Source organism: Lepisma saccharinum, chromosome 23 (genome assembly GCF_977018435.1).
Source record: "Lepisma saccharinum chromosome 23, izLepSacc3.1, whole genome shotgun sequence".
NCBI lineage: Eukaryota > Metazoa > Arthropoda > Insecta > Zygentoma > Lepismatidae > Lepisma > Lepisma saccharinum.
The window spans coordinates 45,756,725-45,774,134 of NC_139251.1; the positions used below are offsets into that span (position 1 = coordinate 45,756,725).

At 38.6% G+C, this 17,410-nt stretch overlaps 1 protein-coding gene across 2 annotated transcripts; it reads right to left on the minus strand.

The window, feature by feature from the left end:
- Positions 1–198: 198 nt before the first annotated feature.
- LOC146005244 (ribosome biogenesis protein SLX9 homolog) lies at positions 199–17,348 on the minus strand. Of its 2 annotated transcripts, none has more exons than XM_083144334.1 (4): positions 17,089–17,348; positions 13,278–13,588; positions 9,718–9,928; positions 199–481 (listed from the first exon to the last, which is right to left on the minus strand). In XM_083144334.1, the coding sequence occupies exons 1-4, from the start codon at positions 17,217–17,219 to the stop codon at positions 358–360; spliced, it is 777 nt and encodes a 258-aa protein (XP_083000460.1). In that variant the 5' UTR covers positions 17,220–17,348; the 3' UTR covers positions 199–357. The 2 variants fall into 2 exon arrangements, with proteins under 2 accessions (XP_083000460.1, XP_083000461.1); XM_083144335.1 differs by lacking the exon at positions 17,089–17,348 and adding an exon at positions 16,946–17,079.
- Between the last annotated feature and the right edge of the window lie 62 nt (positions 17,349–17,410).

Genomic DNA, 17,410 nt, shown 5'->3' on the forward strand with positions numbered 1-17,410 from the left:
CGCACATTGTTGCCAACATCACCGTCATTTCCTACTCAAATTACATTATAAATGCTGACATATTCTGTACACATGGCATATGGCATGCTAATATTTGATTTTTAACCTCCACATATTCCTAATATTCTTATACACAATCAAGTGGTTGTTTTCAGTTGTTAAATGCACCAGAGAAAGGCAAATATAAAACATACGTCATATACGTAAGTCATTTAATCATATATCCACATAGTAAAAAAAATATATACATGTTTTCTCACATAATATTTAGTATTTTATTTGTAGAAGAAAAAGCAGGGTTACCACTTGTTAAAATATTAAACAAACAAACAAAAAAAAAAACAAAGTTTTGGCCCTTCAAGTTTCCTCCATGATGCCTTGTCGAATTTTATTGTGAATAAATGCTGTAATTGTTTCAAGAGGGTTCGACTTATAATCAGGATCAGCCCACACTTGCTGAAGGGTAATTATGTCTTGCATCCTGGAAAAAAGTATTGTTTAGTTTAGAAAAGTATTATCTGAACACTTCCATTTTCAATCTAATTCTTTCTTAGAAACTCAAGTAACCTATTTTAGATTATTATTCTAGCATCTTATCAATCTGCTATGAAAAGTGTAATTACTTTTGTAAGTATTCTTCCTGTGCATGAGGTAAGAACTTGAAGTGATACATAAGACAGTGTATGATTTCTTAACATTTTTAGCATTGCAGCAGAGGAAAGTTGGGCAAAAACAGACAAATTTACATTATTAGTTACAAATACATATTTACTTTTAATGTACTGTCATGCAATTAAAATTGTTGTAATTAGTGATTAGCTGATATAAAATTTTGGTCGATACCGATATAAAATTTGCCGATTTCAAGACTTCAAAGAGTGCGAATGGCAATTTTTCTTGTTCACTCCTCAGCTCCTTTTCCATTTTGCTGCTGGAATAGCGATTTTGGTAGCACTTGCCTTGTTGAACAGTTGTTCTCCATTATAAAGATTAATAAAACAGCCAAAACATCAAGAAAAACTGACAAACATTTGTTTTCTGCATTAAGAGTTTGTTGCACACAAGAACATAATACGGACTCTGAGAAGCTAGTTTTTTTTTTTAAAAAAATGTGTCAGATCTCTGGAAACCATAGAATGTTTCTTGCCATAATGCTTGCACAATTGTAGCCAATTTATACATGTAAAATAATATCACAAACTACGAGGGTCACTATTTATATTTTGAGCCTTGGCAACACTGATTGAAGTTAGGTGCGATTTGACGTTTGCACGGAATCATCTGGCATTATTGACCATAACGTACTTCAAATGTCTTGTCAATAGCTTCATTTGTGTTGTTTATGTTGCCTTGGAGATTGCGCGACAACAATAAAATGGAATTAACTCGTGAACATTTTCGTGCAGTGGTGCAGGAACGGGGGGGGGGGGGTACAGGGGTATATTGTACCCCCTCAAATTTTTGAAGGGGGGTACTGTACCCCCTAAATCTGTAAATCGAGTTGTACCCCCTGTACCCCCTCCCCCCACCTTTGGTAATTTGACAGCAGACGCAAGGTGCTACTGTTAAAAGAACATACTTTCAATTCGCCCAATAAAAAAGTGTATTTTGTTTATAACTTACAAGTGTTATCTTCCTTACCACAGAAATTCAAACCATTGTAAACTTATTCTACTACATTGTGCTTGCTACTACATTGTGCTTGATTTTTTACGATTTTCGACGTGGATTATCAAGACAAGAGTGCATCGATCAACTTACTTCCACATTTGGCGAAGAAGCCCCATCCTTTGCCACTGTGAAACGCTGGTATAACGAATTTAATCGTGGCCGCCATTCGCTCACCGACGAGATTCGCGAAGGTCGTCCAAAATCAGTTGATGTTCAAGAAAACATTGATGCTGTGCAAAACCTAATACTGCAAGATCGTCATGTGACATACTGTGAGATTGAGGCAACCATAGGCATTAGTTCCACCAGCATATATAAAATATTACATGATCTGTTAGCTGTGAGAAAGGTATGTTCTCGTTGGATCCCACATAATTTGACAAAAACTTAAAAAGACGCTCGCGTCAATTGGTGCAAACAAATGCTCAATAAATACAATCGTGGTGCTTCAAAAGACGTATATAAGATTGTAACAGGTGACGAATCATGGATATATGCATATGAGCCGGAACGTAAACAGCAGTCGACTGTATGGGTGTTTCAAGATGAACCCAATCCAATCCAACAAAAGTTGTTCGCGCTCGAAGCACATCAAAACAAATGTGGCAAAACAAAAGTAGTCGCCTGTTTTTTCAGGGAAACTGGTCATGTGGCAACTGTACCTTTAGAGGAAAGTAGAACGGTCAACTCTGAATGGTACACTACAATTTGTTTGCCAGAGGTCTTCGGTCAAATACGGAAAACAAACAAACGCCGTAGGATCATTCTTCATCAAGACAATGCCCAGCTGTCACACATCTCGTCTAACAACAGACTTTATGAACAGTCAAAAAATCGATTTGATGAGTCATCCACCATACAGTCCTGATTTGGCACCCAATGACTTCTTCTTGTTCCCGAATGTCAAGAATAAATTGCGTGGAAAACGATTTTCGTTGGCGGAAGACGCTGTTGATGCGTTCAAAAACCATATTATGGAGGTGTCTCAAGAAGATTGGAAAAACTGCTTTGACAAGTTGTTCGAATGAATGCAAAAGTGTATTGACCATAAAGGAGAATACTTCGAAAAACAATAAAGCAGTTTTCAATGACAAATTCCTGTTAAATATAAATAGTGACCCTCGTACAAACAAATATTTCACTTTAATTTTATTTCACTAAAACCAATTAGATTATAATTAAAATATTTTTACTACAATTATACACACACACACACACACATAATCGTGTAATCATTCAGTTCTAAGCACGGTAGTATACGAAGGGGGATGAGGGGGAATTGCACCTCCTGGTTTTTGCATCTCTTGCAGTTGCTTATTTATGGAACTTGGGATGGGGACTCTACATATAGTTTTTATAATATACTGATGCTGGAATAGCAATTATTGGATTCCTCCCATCAGGGGCGAACCCCTTAGTTCTGGACTTCAAGGGGTTGGAGTTCGAGATGTACGGCCCAGAGAGTTTCGACTGACTGATTGATTGATTTGGTGTTTTAAGTCCACTTTATGCACAGTAAGGCTAATCGGGACTGGACCTACAGTTTAAAGTGGGATCCGAACCACTTGTGCCTCCACTGGGTATCGAACCCGGGACCCCTTGATTACAAGGCAATGACGCTACCACTGCAACATGGGGGAGGCTCCAGAGAGTTTTGACATTAACATTATGTGGCCCTGCTCACAAACTGAGTTTGACATGGCTGATTTAGACCAACTGCTTACCTTGCCTGCTCTCTTAAGCCTCGACTGGATGTTGAACAGAAACGTGATTTCGAGAGTATCGTTAGTCCCTTTCCTAACAATAGTACAAAGAAGTGCGAGGGAGGCGTTGGCATCGCTGTCTACAAATTTCCCTCTGTCCTTATCAGACGCCTCCCATCTTCGCTGCCGACATTCTGCAACTGGTCTCACTTATCGCACCAAATTCAAACTCCCTCTTGGTCTAGCTCCGTATTTCTATCTTCTGAGGCAAGGCCAAGTTAAATGTTTTCGTTGTTAGAGCGTACTTATGCTGAGAGATTTAAACTAACAACCTAACCACGAAAGCATTCCGCACTTACGTCAGAAGATGAAATACAGTGTGTGACCAAGATGGTGTTCGAAATTGGTGCGATGAACCATACCCTTTCGGCAAATTGGCCCCATGAGTACGGTGCCTTGTACGGCGGGTTTTATGATCTGAAGGGAAGGAAAGGAAGAGAGGGGACAGTGAGGATTGAATGGTCGTGGTCACTGGCAGATGTGCCGGAAACATGTTTTCTTTAGTTGAACCATAGTGTCGAGAAAGTTTTTCCAACTTGCTTTGAGATCACCAGACCCTTTGCGCTGTGAAAAGTTGCTTGTTTTAGGTTTGAAGGTCCCAGGTGTAACTTGGCGAGGATAAGGGGTTTGGGAGATCAATTGCTCCCCAAATTTTCAGGCTATTAAAAATTTACAAGTTAAGGATATTTTTAATAATCTCCAGCGACGTAAGGAACAACGAAAAAAACAGTAGCTTTTATAATTTATCAAATGTAACAGTTATTTACTTAAATAGTTCTGGATGTTTTCTTCAATGAGATGGACAACTTTTTTATTCACTTCCCCCGCCAACTTAAGTCCCAAGTTCGATTTTGCCCTCCCCTTCCCTCCCAAAATATAGGCCCCAAATATTTTCGTGCAAAACGCTACTCAGTTTGTGATATCAGTTCACGATTATTCGTATTTTTGCATCTAACATTCCAGTAGTTTGAGATATAGATAAGTGTCCAGAATGGATGGACACACGTAAACAGTGTGGTATATAGAACATTTCTAGGGGAGGGCGATAAGCAACTTCCCGTAAAGCATTGACAGAATTAAAACAATAAGAAAAGTAGGATTTGTCCACCAGCCGTATTTGTGAAGGAGCATTCTCGAATGCATTATTAAACTGTAGACCAAGCAGGTGTGAAGCATTGCAAGGAAGCAGATAGGAGGAAGTGAGAAAGGCAGGAAGCATCGTCGGTTGTGTTCGTCGATGGAAAACCATTCGTCATGAGATGCCTCTCTCACTCCCTCCTATCATCGCAGAAGAAACGAGAGGTGGTTTTTCGAAAACGATGACATTTATCCAACATCCCCAGTTCTTTTCTTTCTTCATTTATTCTTTAATGTTTCAATGCAAGAGGTTCGGTTCCCTCTGGTGCTACTCTGTTTATTTTAAAGTGCATTGTGCAGGCAGGAAGTTCGCATCGCAAGAAGCACTCATCAGCCTCCATGCAACAGAGTAGCACCAAGGGGAGCCTCTTGCATTGAAACATAAAATAAATGAAAATAGAAAAGAACTGGGGCTGTTGGTTAATGAATCTTGTGAAAACTATATCCGAGCAAGTGTTGCTATTTTTTCTTTACAGAGTGTAGTACAGGAGTAAAAATTTAGGCAACAAAAAGGGGAGGTGTAGAAACCAGAATTCCCCACTTCACTTTACACATAATCTTGAACGTAACCATTCTGCTTTTTAAACATCTTGTAATGAAAGGCTCCCGGGGTTCAATTGTCACAGAGGACATTGTGAAGTGATTCAAATTCCATTCTAACCAGTCGGAGTAAAAAATTGACATAACAAAAAAATTGGAAAAATAATTTTTAGTTATTGCAACTCGTGAAGCAAGGAAAAGAGTAGGGAATGAATGTGAAACATAATTAAAAAGATGTAGAGGGACTTTTATATAGCGCATTAGAAAATTGACTGATATTACTATGCTTTAGTAACATGATTCATTCTAATTTCTTGTGCTTTATTTGTAATGTAGGGAGCTGTGGTCTAGTCAGTAAGGTGCCTGTCACGCGGGGAAGCCAGGTTTGATTAACGGGGTGGGTGATCTAAGGTCGGAATTTTTCCATACTTGTTCCTGCATAAAATGGCTCCGGGGCTCACCCAGCCCCAACTCAAATGTTAACGGGGGGGGGGGGGGGGGGGGCAAAAGGCAGCTGGAGGGTGGTGCTGATCATATCACCTCCAAAATGACAAGAGATCGAAAATGTGTGGTATTTAAGAAATTTCCAGAGGGGGGAAATTCTACCGACTGTCTAGACAGAGCATGAGATAATGCTTATATATTGTTGCATGACCTGATATAATATATATGTAAATATATATATATATAGATAGATAGATAGATAGATAGAGAGATATATAATGTGATTGGTTAATTTGGTGTTTCAAGTCCACCTTTATGCATAGTAAGGCTAATCAGGATTGGACCTACAGTTTTAAAGTGGGGACCAAACCACTCTGTGCCTCCACCGGGTATCGAACCTGGGACCACTTTATTACAAGGTGACAATTTTAATTGGTAAATGGGGTCACTCCACACTTCGTTTTGTCACCGAACTTTTATAAAAGGCTTTGAATAAAACATATTTTTAATAATTGATGAAAAATTGCTGATATAGCTCTTTGTATCTTGACAGAAAGAAATAATAATGATGATGGTGGTGGTGGTGGTGGTGTTCTTGTTGCTGTTTAATTTAAAATAGTTACATTAAATTAAATTACTTAATAAGTCTTTCAGGTGGGGAGGGGGTCCGGACCCCCTAAATATGTCCTTCCTGTTCTTCAAAGCCATATGATTCCAATATCATCCTTGTCTTCCAATAAGTTCAGAGGAAATTATACACAAAGGCTAAATGAATATACAGGGTTATCCATTTGGGTATGGATAAAATAAAACATTAATAGAAATGTAAATGTGATAGTAGGAAAATTTTCGTGTTGGTGTTTTCATGCGTGAAACATGGCCCATTTTTCTTTTCTGAGAACATAATAGTCATTTTCCTTACTTAGACATGTTGCAGTTGTTTCTACTGTCCCAACTCCAACAAGACAAGAACTTGAACATTGTGCACGCCCTTACATGCTATCGACAGAATCACCCCAGAGATGTTACACCAGATGTGGATTAAATTGAATCACCGTTATGAGTTGTGCAGAGTTTGCAATGAAGGTCATGTAAAAAACTGTCAACTGTAACAAACTGTTAGTAGTGTATAAAAATAAAAACTCCCACCTTTCAGTATTTTGTATACAATTACATTTGACCAAAAACAATTCACATACATTTTATTTTATCCATACCCAAACGGACCACACTGTATTTTTCATTACTTAATATTAGTAACATAATAAGGAAGTGCGTATTACTCACTATCAAATATAAAAAGCTGGAAACTTTTATAAGTGTTTTTTACCCTTGCCTTCAACCTATATTCCTATTTAACACTTTTTTACGTGACACCATGTTTGGTGTCTAGATATTAATGTGGACCTGAAGAAGGAGGAAGTATTGACCTCCGAAACGTCATTTGGATAAATTTATACTCACTCACGTAAGTTGTGAATTTTTAATACTATCTAAAAAGTAAAAAAAAAGTTCTCCCCTGTGCATAGCACCACGCCATGAAGGCATATAGGGGGTGTGGGGGTAACGCCCAACACTTTCTTGATCCGGTCGTGAGTGGAGGTGATGTGATCAGCATCACGCTATTAAACGTATTTATATTTTTATATTTAATATTAGTACTTGATAAGTCTTTCGGGGGGGGGGGGGGTTTCGGACCACCTAGACCCCCTAAATATGTCCTTGATGTAGACCTATATTTGTTCACAATTTCCATTAAATCCCTAATGAGTGCAGAACAGGGCGCAAGATCTTCATATATTTCAGAATTATCCGTTTTTAAAATTATCAAAAATCCTCAAAAATTACGAAATAATAATTATAAATATTCCAGTAAGAAACAGGAAATTCATGTGTGCTGTTCAAAAATGGGATTTTCCATGCCCGAACATTGTTAATCTTGTGCCCCCAAGAAAAAAGTTCCTGCGCTGCTTCTGCTTGTCGGAAGTGCTTGTACAGTTGTTAACATTAAAATAAGGAGTGAAATCTTCTATATTAATCAAAAAAATTATACACAAGAACAATTGCCCATACAAAGTGGATTCTATGTTCTGTGTGAAAGCACTGTACTCGACCCTGGCCAGCGAGAGACACTGAAAATGAGATTGAGTAAGAGGACAATTGTACGTTACACGTCACGTTAATATGTCAGTTTAAATTGCTGATTTTTATACTAAATGTTGTTTTGAATTCATGGAGTGCAAATAAATTTAGAATAATTTTCCAGCTCCACACCACGTGCATACTTGAAAGCATTGCTGTCTTAATACAGCAGGAATTTTTTTTGCTGGGATGAACCCAGGACTAGGAAGTGTGTGTGTGTGTGTGTGTGTGTGTGTGTGAGTGTGTGTGTGTGTGTGGAGGGGTGTGTGTATGGGGGGTGTACACACGCGTTGATTGTCTTCGAAAACGTTTTATACAACAAAAATAATATTTTATTATTTAATTAGAGTTTCAATAAAATTAATATAAATCGCTACGAATGTTTGAAACCTTCACGCCTGAAAAGATTCTGTGAGCTCTGGACTTTCGAAGTATTTATAACTATATGTAGTAAGAAAAATAAAATATCAAAATTTGATTACTGCGTATATTTATTCCCATTATTGTGCTTAAAGTAAATATATAGAAACAAAAGCGAAGAGTTTTAATCACAGAATAAGTGAATGACATAAGTTGACTTCTTCCTTCGGATGAGACTCATAAACTGGCGTGATTTGTGACTAATAATCTTGACGATGCACTGCTTCGACTTCCAAAACTGTCTGTCTTGTCTTTTGAAAGGAGCCACTGAAGTAATGTTGTTCCCTGATGTCATAAAGGTCTGTCTCTGCCTGAACAACACAAACCCAGATGGCAAGAAAAGATAAGCTTACAAACTGGGGGGTAAAACCTACCCCCCCTGCCCCTCGCACTTTGAGGGGCATGTCCCGCAGACGCGAGAATGGCAGGAGGAGGGTTGTTGAAATGCTTGTTGAAAAAGGACAGCAGCGCTACAAGCGGAAAATCCTCGAACTTTCAGAAGGCGTTGGAACTAAATACTTGTATAAAATTATGTAATTTTTATTCAAATTTTGTGCAAACACTTGGAATTATCTATATAAATTCACGACACTAAGATCCACAATATTGAACCTAAACAGTATAGAATTTTAAAACTCTTCAAACACCCCATTTAAAGCTGCTTTAGAGATCCCATTAATGCTGCTTTACTATTTCTAGTATGCCAAACTAGAACCCCAAATTGATTTTTTAGAATCTACATCACTCCGTGTATCCTTCTAGAAAAGCCTTGCAGAGTATCACCGAAATTGGAAGCATATGTTAGGAGATTTTGTCAATAGAAGGAGAAGCAGTTTTCAGCTGTTGAGACAAACATCCAGCCGAGGCTTAAGATTCCCCTTTACTAACCTCTTCTCACCTGGGAGCTGGCTGTCATTTTTTTGATGATATAGCAGTTTATTTCCAGCTCCTGACATAAGACAGAGGTTTGACATAAGACATGCATGTGGAGGTGTTATAGAGCGACCACAAGGAAAAAAACCTTGGACGAAAAGTCCCTGCGCAGCTTTCCCTTCTGTTCCGCTCGGGCCATAAGGAAGCATGGTCCACTCTCCCCCTCCCCTCTTCGCGGGAGTATGGTGCACAGGAGTTGTGGGTCTGAGTAGGTTTCTTTGCTTGTGGTTCCACTATAGCTACGGATACTGTATTTCTAGCTGCAGCAGAGAACAAGAACAAAGTATGTCTAACCACTATAGCTACGGATACTGTATTTCTAGCTGTAGCAGAGAACAAGAACAAAGTATGTCTAAAGAAATAACCCCAATATTATCATTATGTATTTCTCCACTGGAACCTGAACAGATTCCAAAGGCATCCAGGAACTGGGGGGGGGGACCCTTGCTGAGAGCAGTGTGTACACAGTGGATGGGAGTACTTTGAAGGAAATAGGTCGATAGCTTGTGAATTTACCTTTTTCTCAATTTTGTACACTTTCGGTTTCTTTTTGAACAGCCCTTTTACATAAATCCAGGGTGGTATTTGTAGGGAGGGATGAAACCCTTCATAAGGATAATTCTATCACAATTGTAAACCTTAAGACTTCAGAACAGAGATAACTTACATGTTTTTCTCCTTCTGTTTCATGGTGAGACAACCTTGCCTGCTTTTCTGAGACTTCTGCCTGGATTCTGATTGGCTGCTTTGCTTCTTCATGAGCTCTTCAAGAGAGGGCAGGGCATCAGCGAGAGGCCTCATATCACCAGTAATTACAGTCTTTTGTCGTTTGCGTCTTTCTTTCTGTTCCTTCTCCATTTGATGAATTGCATTAATTTCTGTAAGATATCAAATTCTTTTTAATACATAAACAAAAAGATTAAGGACAGACTGATGGAAAACAATGCTGATATAAAATGGCAAACATTTTAACAGTACCTGGTGGAAAAGGTCAAAATTTTTCTTTTACAACTATATATTTTTTTACCTTGTCCTCAAATTTCTGTGGGCATGCATGTTTTTGACGAAAACACAAAATGTGAAGCAAAACACTGTGATGCTAGATTTTCATGTTTTTGAATGGTGCGACATCATTTTCAGAACATATTTTGGCATAGAATGATGCAAAATTAACTGCCAAATGCAAAATAAACTTTTAAACATTAAATTTAGCATTTATTTACACAACACTTGAAAATTGATTAATTCTGCTGTAAATATTTCAGATGCAAAAATGGACTCCTTTACACAGGAATAAACTTAATACTCCAAAAATTACATAAATGTGCTATTAACCTTTTGGTGACCGATCGTCTCGATCGAGATGCTCTTAGGTAACCCTCAAGTGCCCTATCATCCTCGATTGAGATGCTTTGTTAAGGTCGTAGTTTTTACATTATAACTTCGCTATTTTCGGCTAGAACTCCGATATTCTTTTTTCATATTGTTGTTAACCCATGTATTTAACAGAAATGATTGTCGCATGTTTTTTTTTCATGAAAATGGCGGGAAAAAGGTGACTTCTTTTTTGTGTCTTTTTTCAAGGGAAAAATTTTGCCGACAGAGGAAGGTCGGCTTCGTTGTTCTAAAGCAATGCGTTTCCCTCACCCCTTGAAACTACATTCAAAGGAAGTTTGTTTATGGGTACCCGAGGTCATGCTGCTGCAAGTGGGGGGTGAGGCTTGAGGGAGGAGGAAGAGGGGTTGTTGAAACTGCATCGTAAGAATGGAAGTTCGAGGCACATTGAAGAAAAGCCTTTGTTCTTGAGTACAAGTGTTTCACAAGTGGCTACAAAGTTTACCCTGCATTACCTAAAAATAGAATTCGGAAGTAGCTGCAAGAATTGGCACGCTTTTTTCACTCCGTTCTAGCTTTTCATCCTGGAAGGTTGTGCGTTCCTGAGACTCGTTTTATGCCCAAGTGCCAAAGATTTTTTGAGTGAAGTGTGACTCTTTCCAAGACTTTCTTATCATCTTTGCTTCGTTCGTGTGAAGTGTGATAGTGTCGTCTGTGCCTGCCGTGTCCCCAAAAGGCTTATAGTCAACCATGGCTGCCCTGAGTGATCTCCGTTCTGATGAAATCCGAGATGAGCTGGAGGAGATGGATAGAGACTCCAATTGGGATGAAGAAGACATTGACATATCAGAAAGTGATTCTGATGATATGTCACAAAGACATTTCCCTTCCCCTCCTCCTGCTCCTTCACCATCCAACTGGCAACCCCCTCCTCGAACTGGTAGGACTGCTCCCAACCCCCGACCTTTCCTAGAACAGACTGGACTGAAAGATCGACACATTGACAATGCATCCTCTCCCTTTGACTTTTTTGCACTGACTTTCTCCGAAGAAATCTTCCAGCATCTGGTGACAGACCAACAGGTACTACTACCAACATATCACAAAGCACCCAACGAGAAAGTCCGAACGTGACGTGACCATTGACAAAATGAAGACTTTTGTTGGTTTGACAATACTGATGGGACATGACTGCAGAACACGTTGGCGAGACTACTGGTCCACGAAACCCCTCTGCTACACACAGTTTTACGGACAACAGATGTCGCGTAACAGCTTCATCCACTTGCTCAGATTCCTCCACAATACGAAGAACCCCTCCCCCCAAGATCCCAATTATGATAGGCTGTGGAAGATGAGGTTTGTCTTTGACAAGATCAATGAGCTTAGCTCTAAATGCTACTATCCTACAGAGCATTTAGCAGTTGATGAAGCTATGGTTTTGTACAAAGGGAAAGTCTCCAAGCAATGGCACAACCCGGTCCGTCAGGTCCCAGTCCATCAGCCAACAGGCGGTAAGAGGTTCGTGGCTTTCGTCACTTCCCTGCCATGGTACGAGAACAGCGGAGATGTGTACAGTGCGGGCATCGAAACCTATGATGAAGTAAATGCCGCTGTATTACCTGTAAGGTGCCCCTGTGTCTGGAGCCATGTTTTATGGAGTATCACCAGTAAGGTATCATGGCTCCAGACCAAGCCTGGGAGCTGGAGCAGCAAAGGTAAGTATATAAAAAGAAAATCTTATTTGTACTCCTCTTTCTATTTTTTTTTTTTACAAACTGACATGCCTGCGATAATTTCCATGTGCATGTTGATCTGTTCGTGTCCTTTTTTTCAGGGGACATTGTTTTTTCAAAAATTATTATATTTTGGGGGATTCCCCCCTTCCCCTCCATATATACGCCGAATGTGCATAAATTTCATATACTCTGATTCTGTAATTCATTCCACGTACAATGGTATATCATTCATCTCTCTAGGGCAATTAGCTTCCGAGTTATAGTCATTTCAATGTAACCCTGCATTTCGCTGAAATCCGAAGCTTGACACAGTGGCGGACATGCCTTTCGTTTTGGGGGTACAACTCGTGTTACATTGGTCATACGATAATGATGCAAATAGCAGGGGAAAAACCCCAATTTCTTTTTTAAAAAATGATTTTTTAGAGGATTCCCCCTCCCCTCCATATATATGCCGAATGTGCATAAATTTTATATCCTCTGAATCTGTGATTCATTCTGCGTACAACGGTATATCATTCATCTCTCTAGGGCAATTAGCCTCTGAGCTACCTCATTTCAAGGTAATGCTCCATTTTGAAGCTTGAATCAGTGGCGTGCTGACCATTCCTTTTGGGGGTACAACTCACGTTACATTGGTCATATGATAATAATGCAAATATTTTTGTGTTCCTTACATGCCAGCGATAATTTCCATGTGCATGTCGACACTGTCATGTACTTTTTTTCTGGGGGGGATACCCATTTTCCCCCGAAATTTTGGAATTTCTTCCATTCCCCAACCCCATATACGCCAAATTTGCATAAATTTTATATAGTCTGAATCTTCATCTCTCTAGGGCAATTAGCCTCCGATCTACACTCATTTAATTGAAACTCTACATTTTGCTCAAAATCGGCCCGGGGACCAAGGGGTTTACCTGTGACAATGGCCTTGGGATCCAAAAGGTTAAAAGATGTATATTTTGTGTAATAAGCATAGTTTTTCTTATTTACCATTTTAACACTGCAATCCATTTTACATACCACAATTTAATTCCAAAAACACAACCTGCTTGCTCGATTTGCTCAGAGAACCATTATTACTTTCCCCAAGTTTTTAGCTTGATAGCAGAGATAATATGCTTCCTTTAAAAAGAAAAAGAGTACTTACTTTTAAGGAACTGCTCACGCCGAAGCTTCATCTTTTCCTTCTTGCATACTGGTTTCTCGTTTGTTGAGAACCTCACCCACTTAACACTCTTCTTGTCATAATCAGGCAATGTCTGTTTTAAATCTTCAGTTGATATCTGCAGACCTGCAAACAGGTTGTCTGATACACTAACTGGAAGAGGTGCAGGCATTGAACTTTCACTGAGTACGTCTGCAGACTCCTTTTCGGCAATTTGTGAACTTGCATCCTCATCCTTTGTAATGGATGCATGGTACTTCTGCCTTGCTCTCTTTAACTTTCCCATTGTGTACCTTGAAAAAAAAATATCGTCATGTATTCTTCTATGAAATGACCTGGCAATCTCTATTCCTCTAGCAATACAATCATTGCAACTAGACTAAAATGCTTATAAATTATAATTTCTGCTAACTTTCATGAGAGTACACCAAACTTGGAAATATAGACACAAATTCTATTAATTAAAATTATGAACAACAGAGGTGGCTATTATTATTTTGGAGGCTGTACACCCAATGGCAAAAGAAACACTAGGTGCATTGTCCATCACCATTTTCATTTGGTTTGTATTGCATCAACATAATTTCATTCCTTAAAACAACACAGGATGTAGAATAAAAATAATGAAAATTACGATGGGCAATTTGCCTACCATTATCTTTGCTGTTGACTGTACATTGGAAAAGAAGTAGTGGACTGCCATCAAGGAAATCAAATTACAGAGCAATCGACCATGCTGCTATTTCTCCCTGTCTGTTCATAATTAAGATTCTCCTATTTAGAGCCCCCTGGAGCCCATTTCAAGCATTGGTGTGCAGTGAAACTTAGTACAGAGGCTATGGATACCTTCGGAAACTGAATGATGACGAAAAATATTAGTAGAAATTTTCACCGGTGGTAAAATTTTGATCTCCGGGAAACGTATTTCTTCAATTTTACAGGAGAAAGTACTTACCGAACTGAGTTTCTGTAGACTTTTGAAAGGTCATGGAAGTGTTTTTCCCCATCGTTTAATTTATTTGGCCGGTGAATCATGTATTTTTCAAGATTAATGTCTCTCTGATGCACAAAAGCTGTTGCCTCTATGTCCTTCCACTACGTGAGCCAAATGTTGCATGCGTTTGATGATGTAACCCCCGGTTAGTGTTTCCAACCATGCCGTTCTTTGCAAGAACATGACAATTTTGAAGATAACAATTTTAACTATGTTTGCCTAACCTAACCTTGCCGTGCATGGTTCGTGGGGCTATTTATGAATGGTTCGTGGGGCTATTTATGAATAGTATGTGAGGCTATCCATATATGATGTATGGGGAAAGTAGATATATTTCGGTGAAGAAGGTTGGAAACACTGCATACCCACGGATAATAGACAACACTAGTCAAGATTGCAGGCGAAAAACGAACGAACAATAATTACTCGATATGTGGAAAATGGAAATTGTTTTCGTGAAAAAAGCGAAATTCCACCTTCAAGAATCCTTAGCAATGCAGAATATGTAAGTACGAATGTGAAAAATAACAAAATAAATAAATTTGAGACGTTTCGCGGAGATTGAAATTTTAATAAATAAATTTAAAAATAAAGTATTTCATGTCTCGACTTCTGATTGTTTTTATTTCAATGACACATTTCCACCTGGTGGCGAAAATTGCAACCATTTTTTCCCCCACCAACATAGCCTCTAGAACAAGTTCCACCGTAATCTGATGATTAGGCTACAGAAGACTCTGAAATAGGAAACTTTAATTATTACCACCTGGTGCCTGCTCCTTGAAGCAGATTTTCCTACTGAATGAGCCATGCCAACCAGTCAACATTTCCTTGACATGGTTTCTCCTCTTCAAATCCACTTGCTTACAAGATAACTGGAGCTTGAACAAGACTTGACAGGTCTGGAAATTTTGCTCAAAAAATAGGCAACAATGCATTGCTTCTGGCAATTCCTTACTGCATCAACAGCTGCAACTGTTGCTACATACTTAACGCATATCCTATATCAGAGATGTTTGAAGAAGCTAACAATTTCACACAACAGAAAATCTAATACCTAGCATTTTAATGTAGGTAGTCTTTATCTTGGTACTGAACATGTAGATAATTCCGTATTGGAATATTACTTTCTTCCATTAAATGTTGTCTTAACCTGTTCTACAGAAAAAAAGCCAGTCCATGTTTGTTTTAAGTCCACTTTAAGCTCAGATAAACCAATTAGGACTAGACCTGCAGTTTAAAGAGGGATCCAAACCACTTTGAAATGTGACTCTACCAGTGATTACAAGGCAACAGCATTTACCATTGGGGAGATCCTGTTCCACAGAAGTGCAGTGTTAGTAACAAGAATCATTAAGTTTCTTGATGACTCGCTGACATAGGTCATTGAGTGGTGGACTCACAATCTTTACATTAAACATAACGTATTTGAATCCTGGCCTGAGTGTAAGGGTTTGGTAACAGTTTCATACATCGGAGACACATTTCTTCATTTTTACAGAAGAAACTACTTACGGAAATGAGTTTCTCTAAGCTTTCCAACGTTAGTCGAGGTATTTTCTTTGATTGTGGTATCTATTTAACCGGAAAATCATGTCAAGTGTTTCTAACAACCTTTTCTTTTTAACTATGCTTGCCTAGCCTAACCAAACCTAACCTAACCTTATCGGAATGGTTCGTGGTGCTATCCATCAGCTAGTCCTCTATAATGTACAATTTGCACACGTGACGAACACGATATGAGGCATTTTTCGGTGAAGAAGGTTGGAAACACTAATATTAGAAAACAAAAGAAGCGATATCATTTGCAAAGTAAGCGATATCACACCTTTACGTGCATTCAGTAGCACTTAGAAAAATGCGTTATTTTAGTAGAAAAAGTGTTTGTTTTCATGTAAAAAGCATAATGGCACCTTGAACTATGTTCCGCAATACACAATTGGTAAGTACGAACCATGCGAAACACAAAATATCCGAAAGAAATGTGTCTCCGATGTATGAAACTGTTACCTAAGGGTTTCTTTCAGTTTCCCTCATTTATCCGATCAAGGCATTGTCAATTTAAACTTTGCAAAAATATATGTACACACAAAGTCACTTTCCCCAATAAATGAAGAAATACTTGTTTTGGAGAAAGCGACATTGTGCCCACCCTGTATATCCTTAACAAAACTGAATAAATAAAATCAATAGAAGTTCCACAGGCATTTCATGTAGCATGTATGTAAGAAAACAAAAAAGTATATGTGGTGTTAGTACTAAGTCCTGGGAGTAAGAGTATTTGTGGGAAGTAAAGGCGATAAATAAGGCAAATGCAAGACTTCCGTTGTTTTACCGATAAAGTTTCAGATTTCTCACACAGAGAGAGAGAGAGAGAGGGTGGGATGAGTGGTGGTACAGGTGTCTTGTAGTACAGGTGTTAAAAGTGGGGGGAGGGGTTCCGGGCCCATTTTTTGTTATGACTGTGCCCAAATCATCGAGTTAGTGTCGTATTCGTCTTGCAACTTTCATTTCTTCAAGGAAATACTGAAAGATTTTACATAAATACATTTCCTAAATAAAAATTCTGAAATTAGAATGGAAAACTACAAAAGGGAACAACTAATACGAATGTTCAGTTTTTTTGTGACATATAGTTAACTATTACAATACCTACTTTAGTTAAAACTTCTCCTGTTCTACAAGAAGCCAAATTCAATACAATCGACTTTAAAAATATTACATATTACACTTTATATTGCTTTACATTCTTCACAGGAAAGCACAAATGAAAACAATGTCGACAGCAGCGTTGCCAACCTCTGACTCTGAACAACAGTAGCACGTTGATCAGTGATCAGGATAAGACCGCACGCAAGTGACATGGCAAAGTTGCAAACAGACCGTATTCGTCTCCAGGAGCGTACCCTTGGTTTAAGAATAGAATTCATTAGAAAAATATTTTACGGTCACTCATTCCTGTTTCGCAAGGTCGATAATATTTATAATATTAATGACTTGTGGAAAAAGTAGCGCAGGAAAATGAGTTGGGTAGCAACAGTTGAATTCGCATGTGCATCCAAAGTGGTAGCGTCTTAAGCACTCTTAACAGTTGCGCAACTGCTCCGTTGGTTTATTTCTT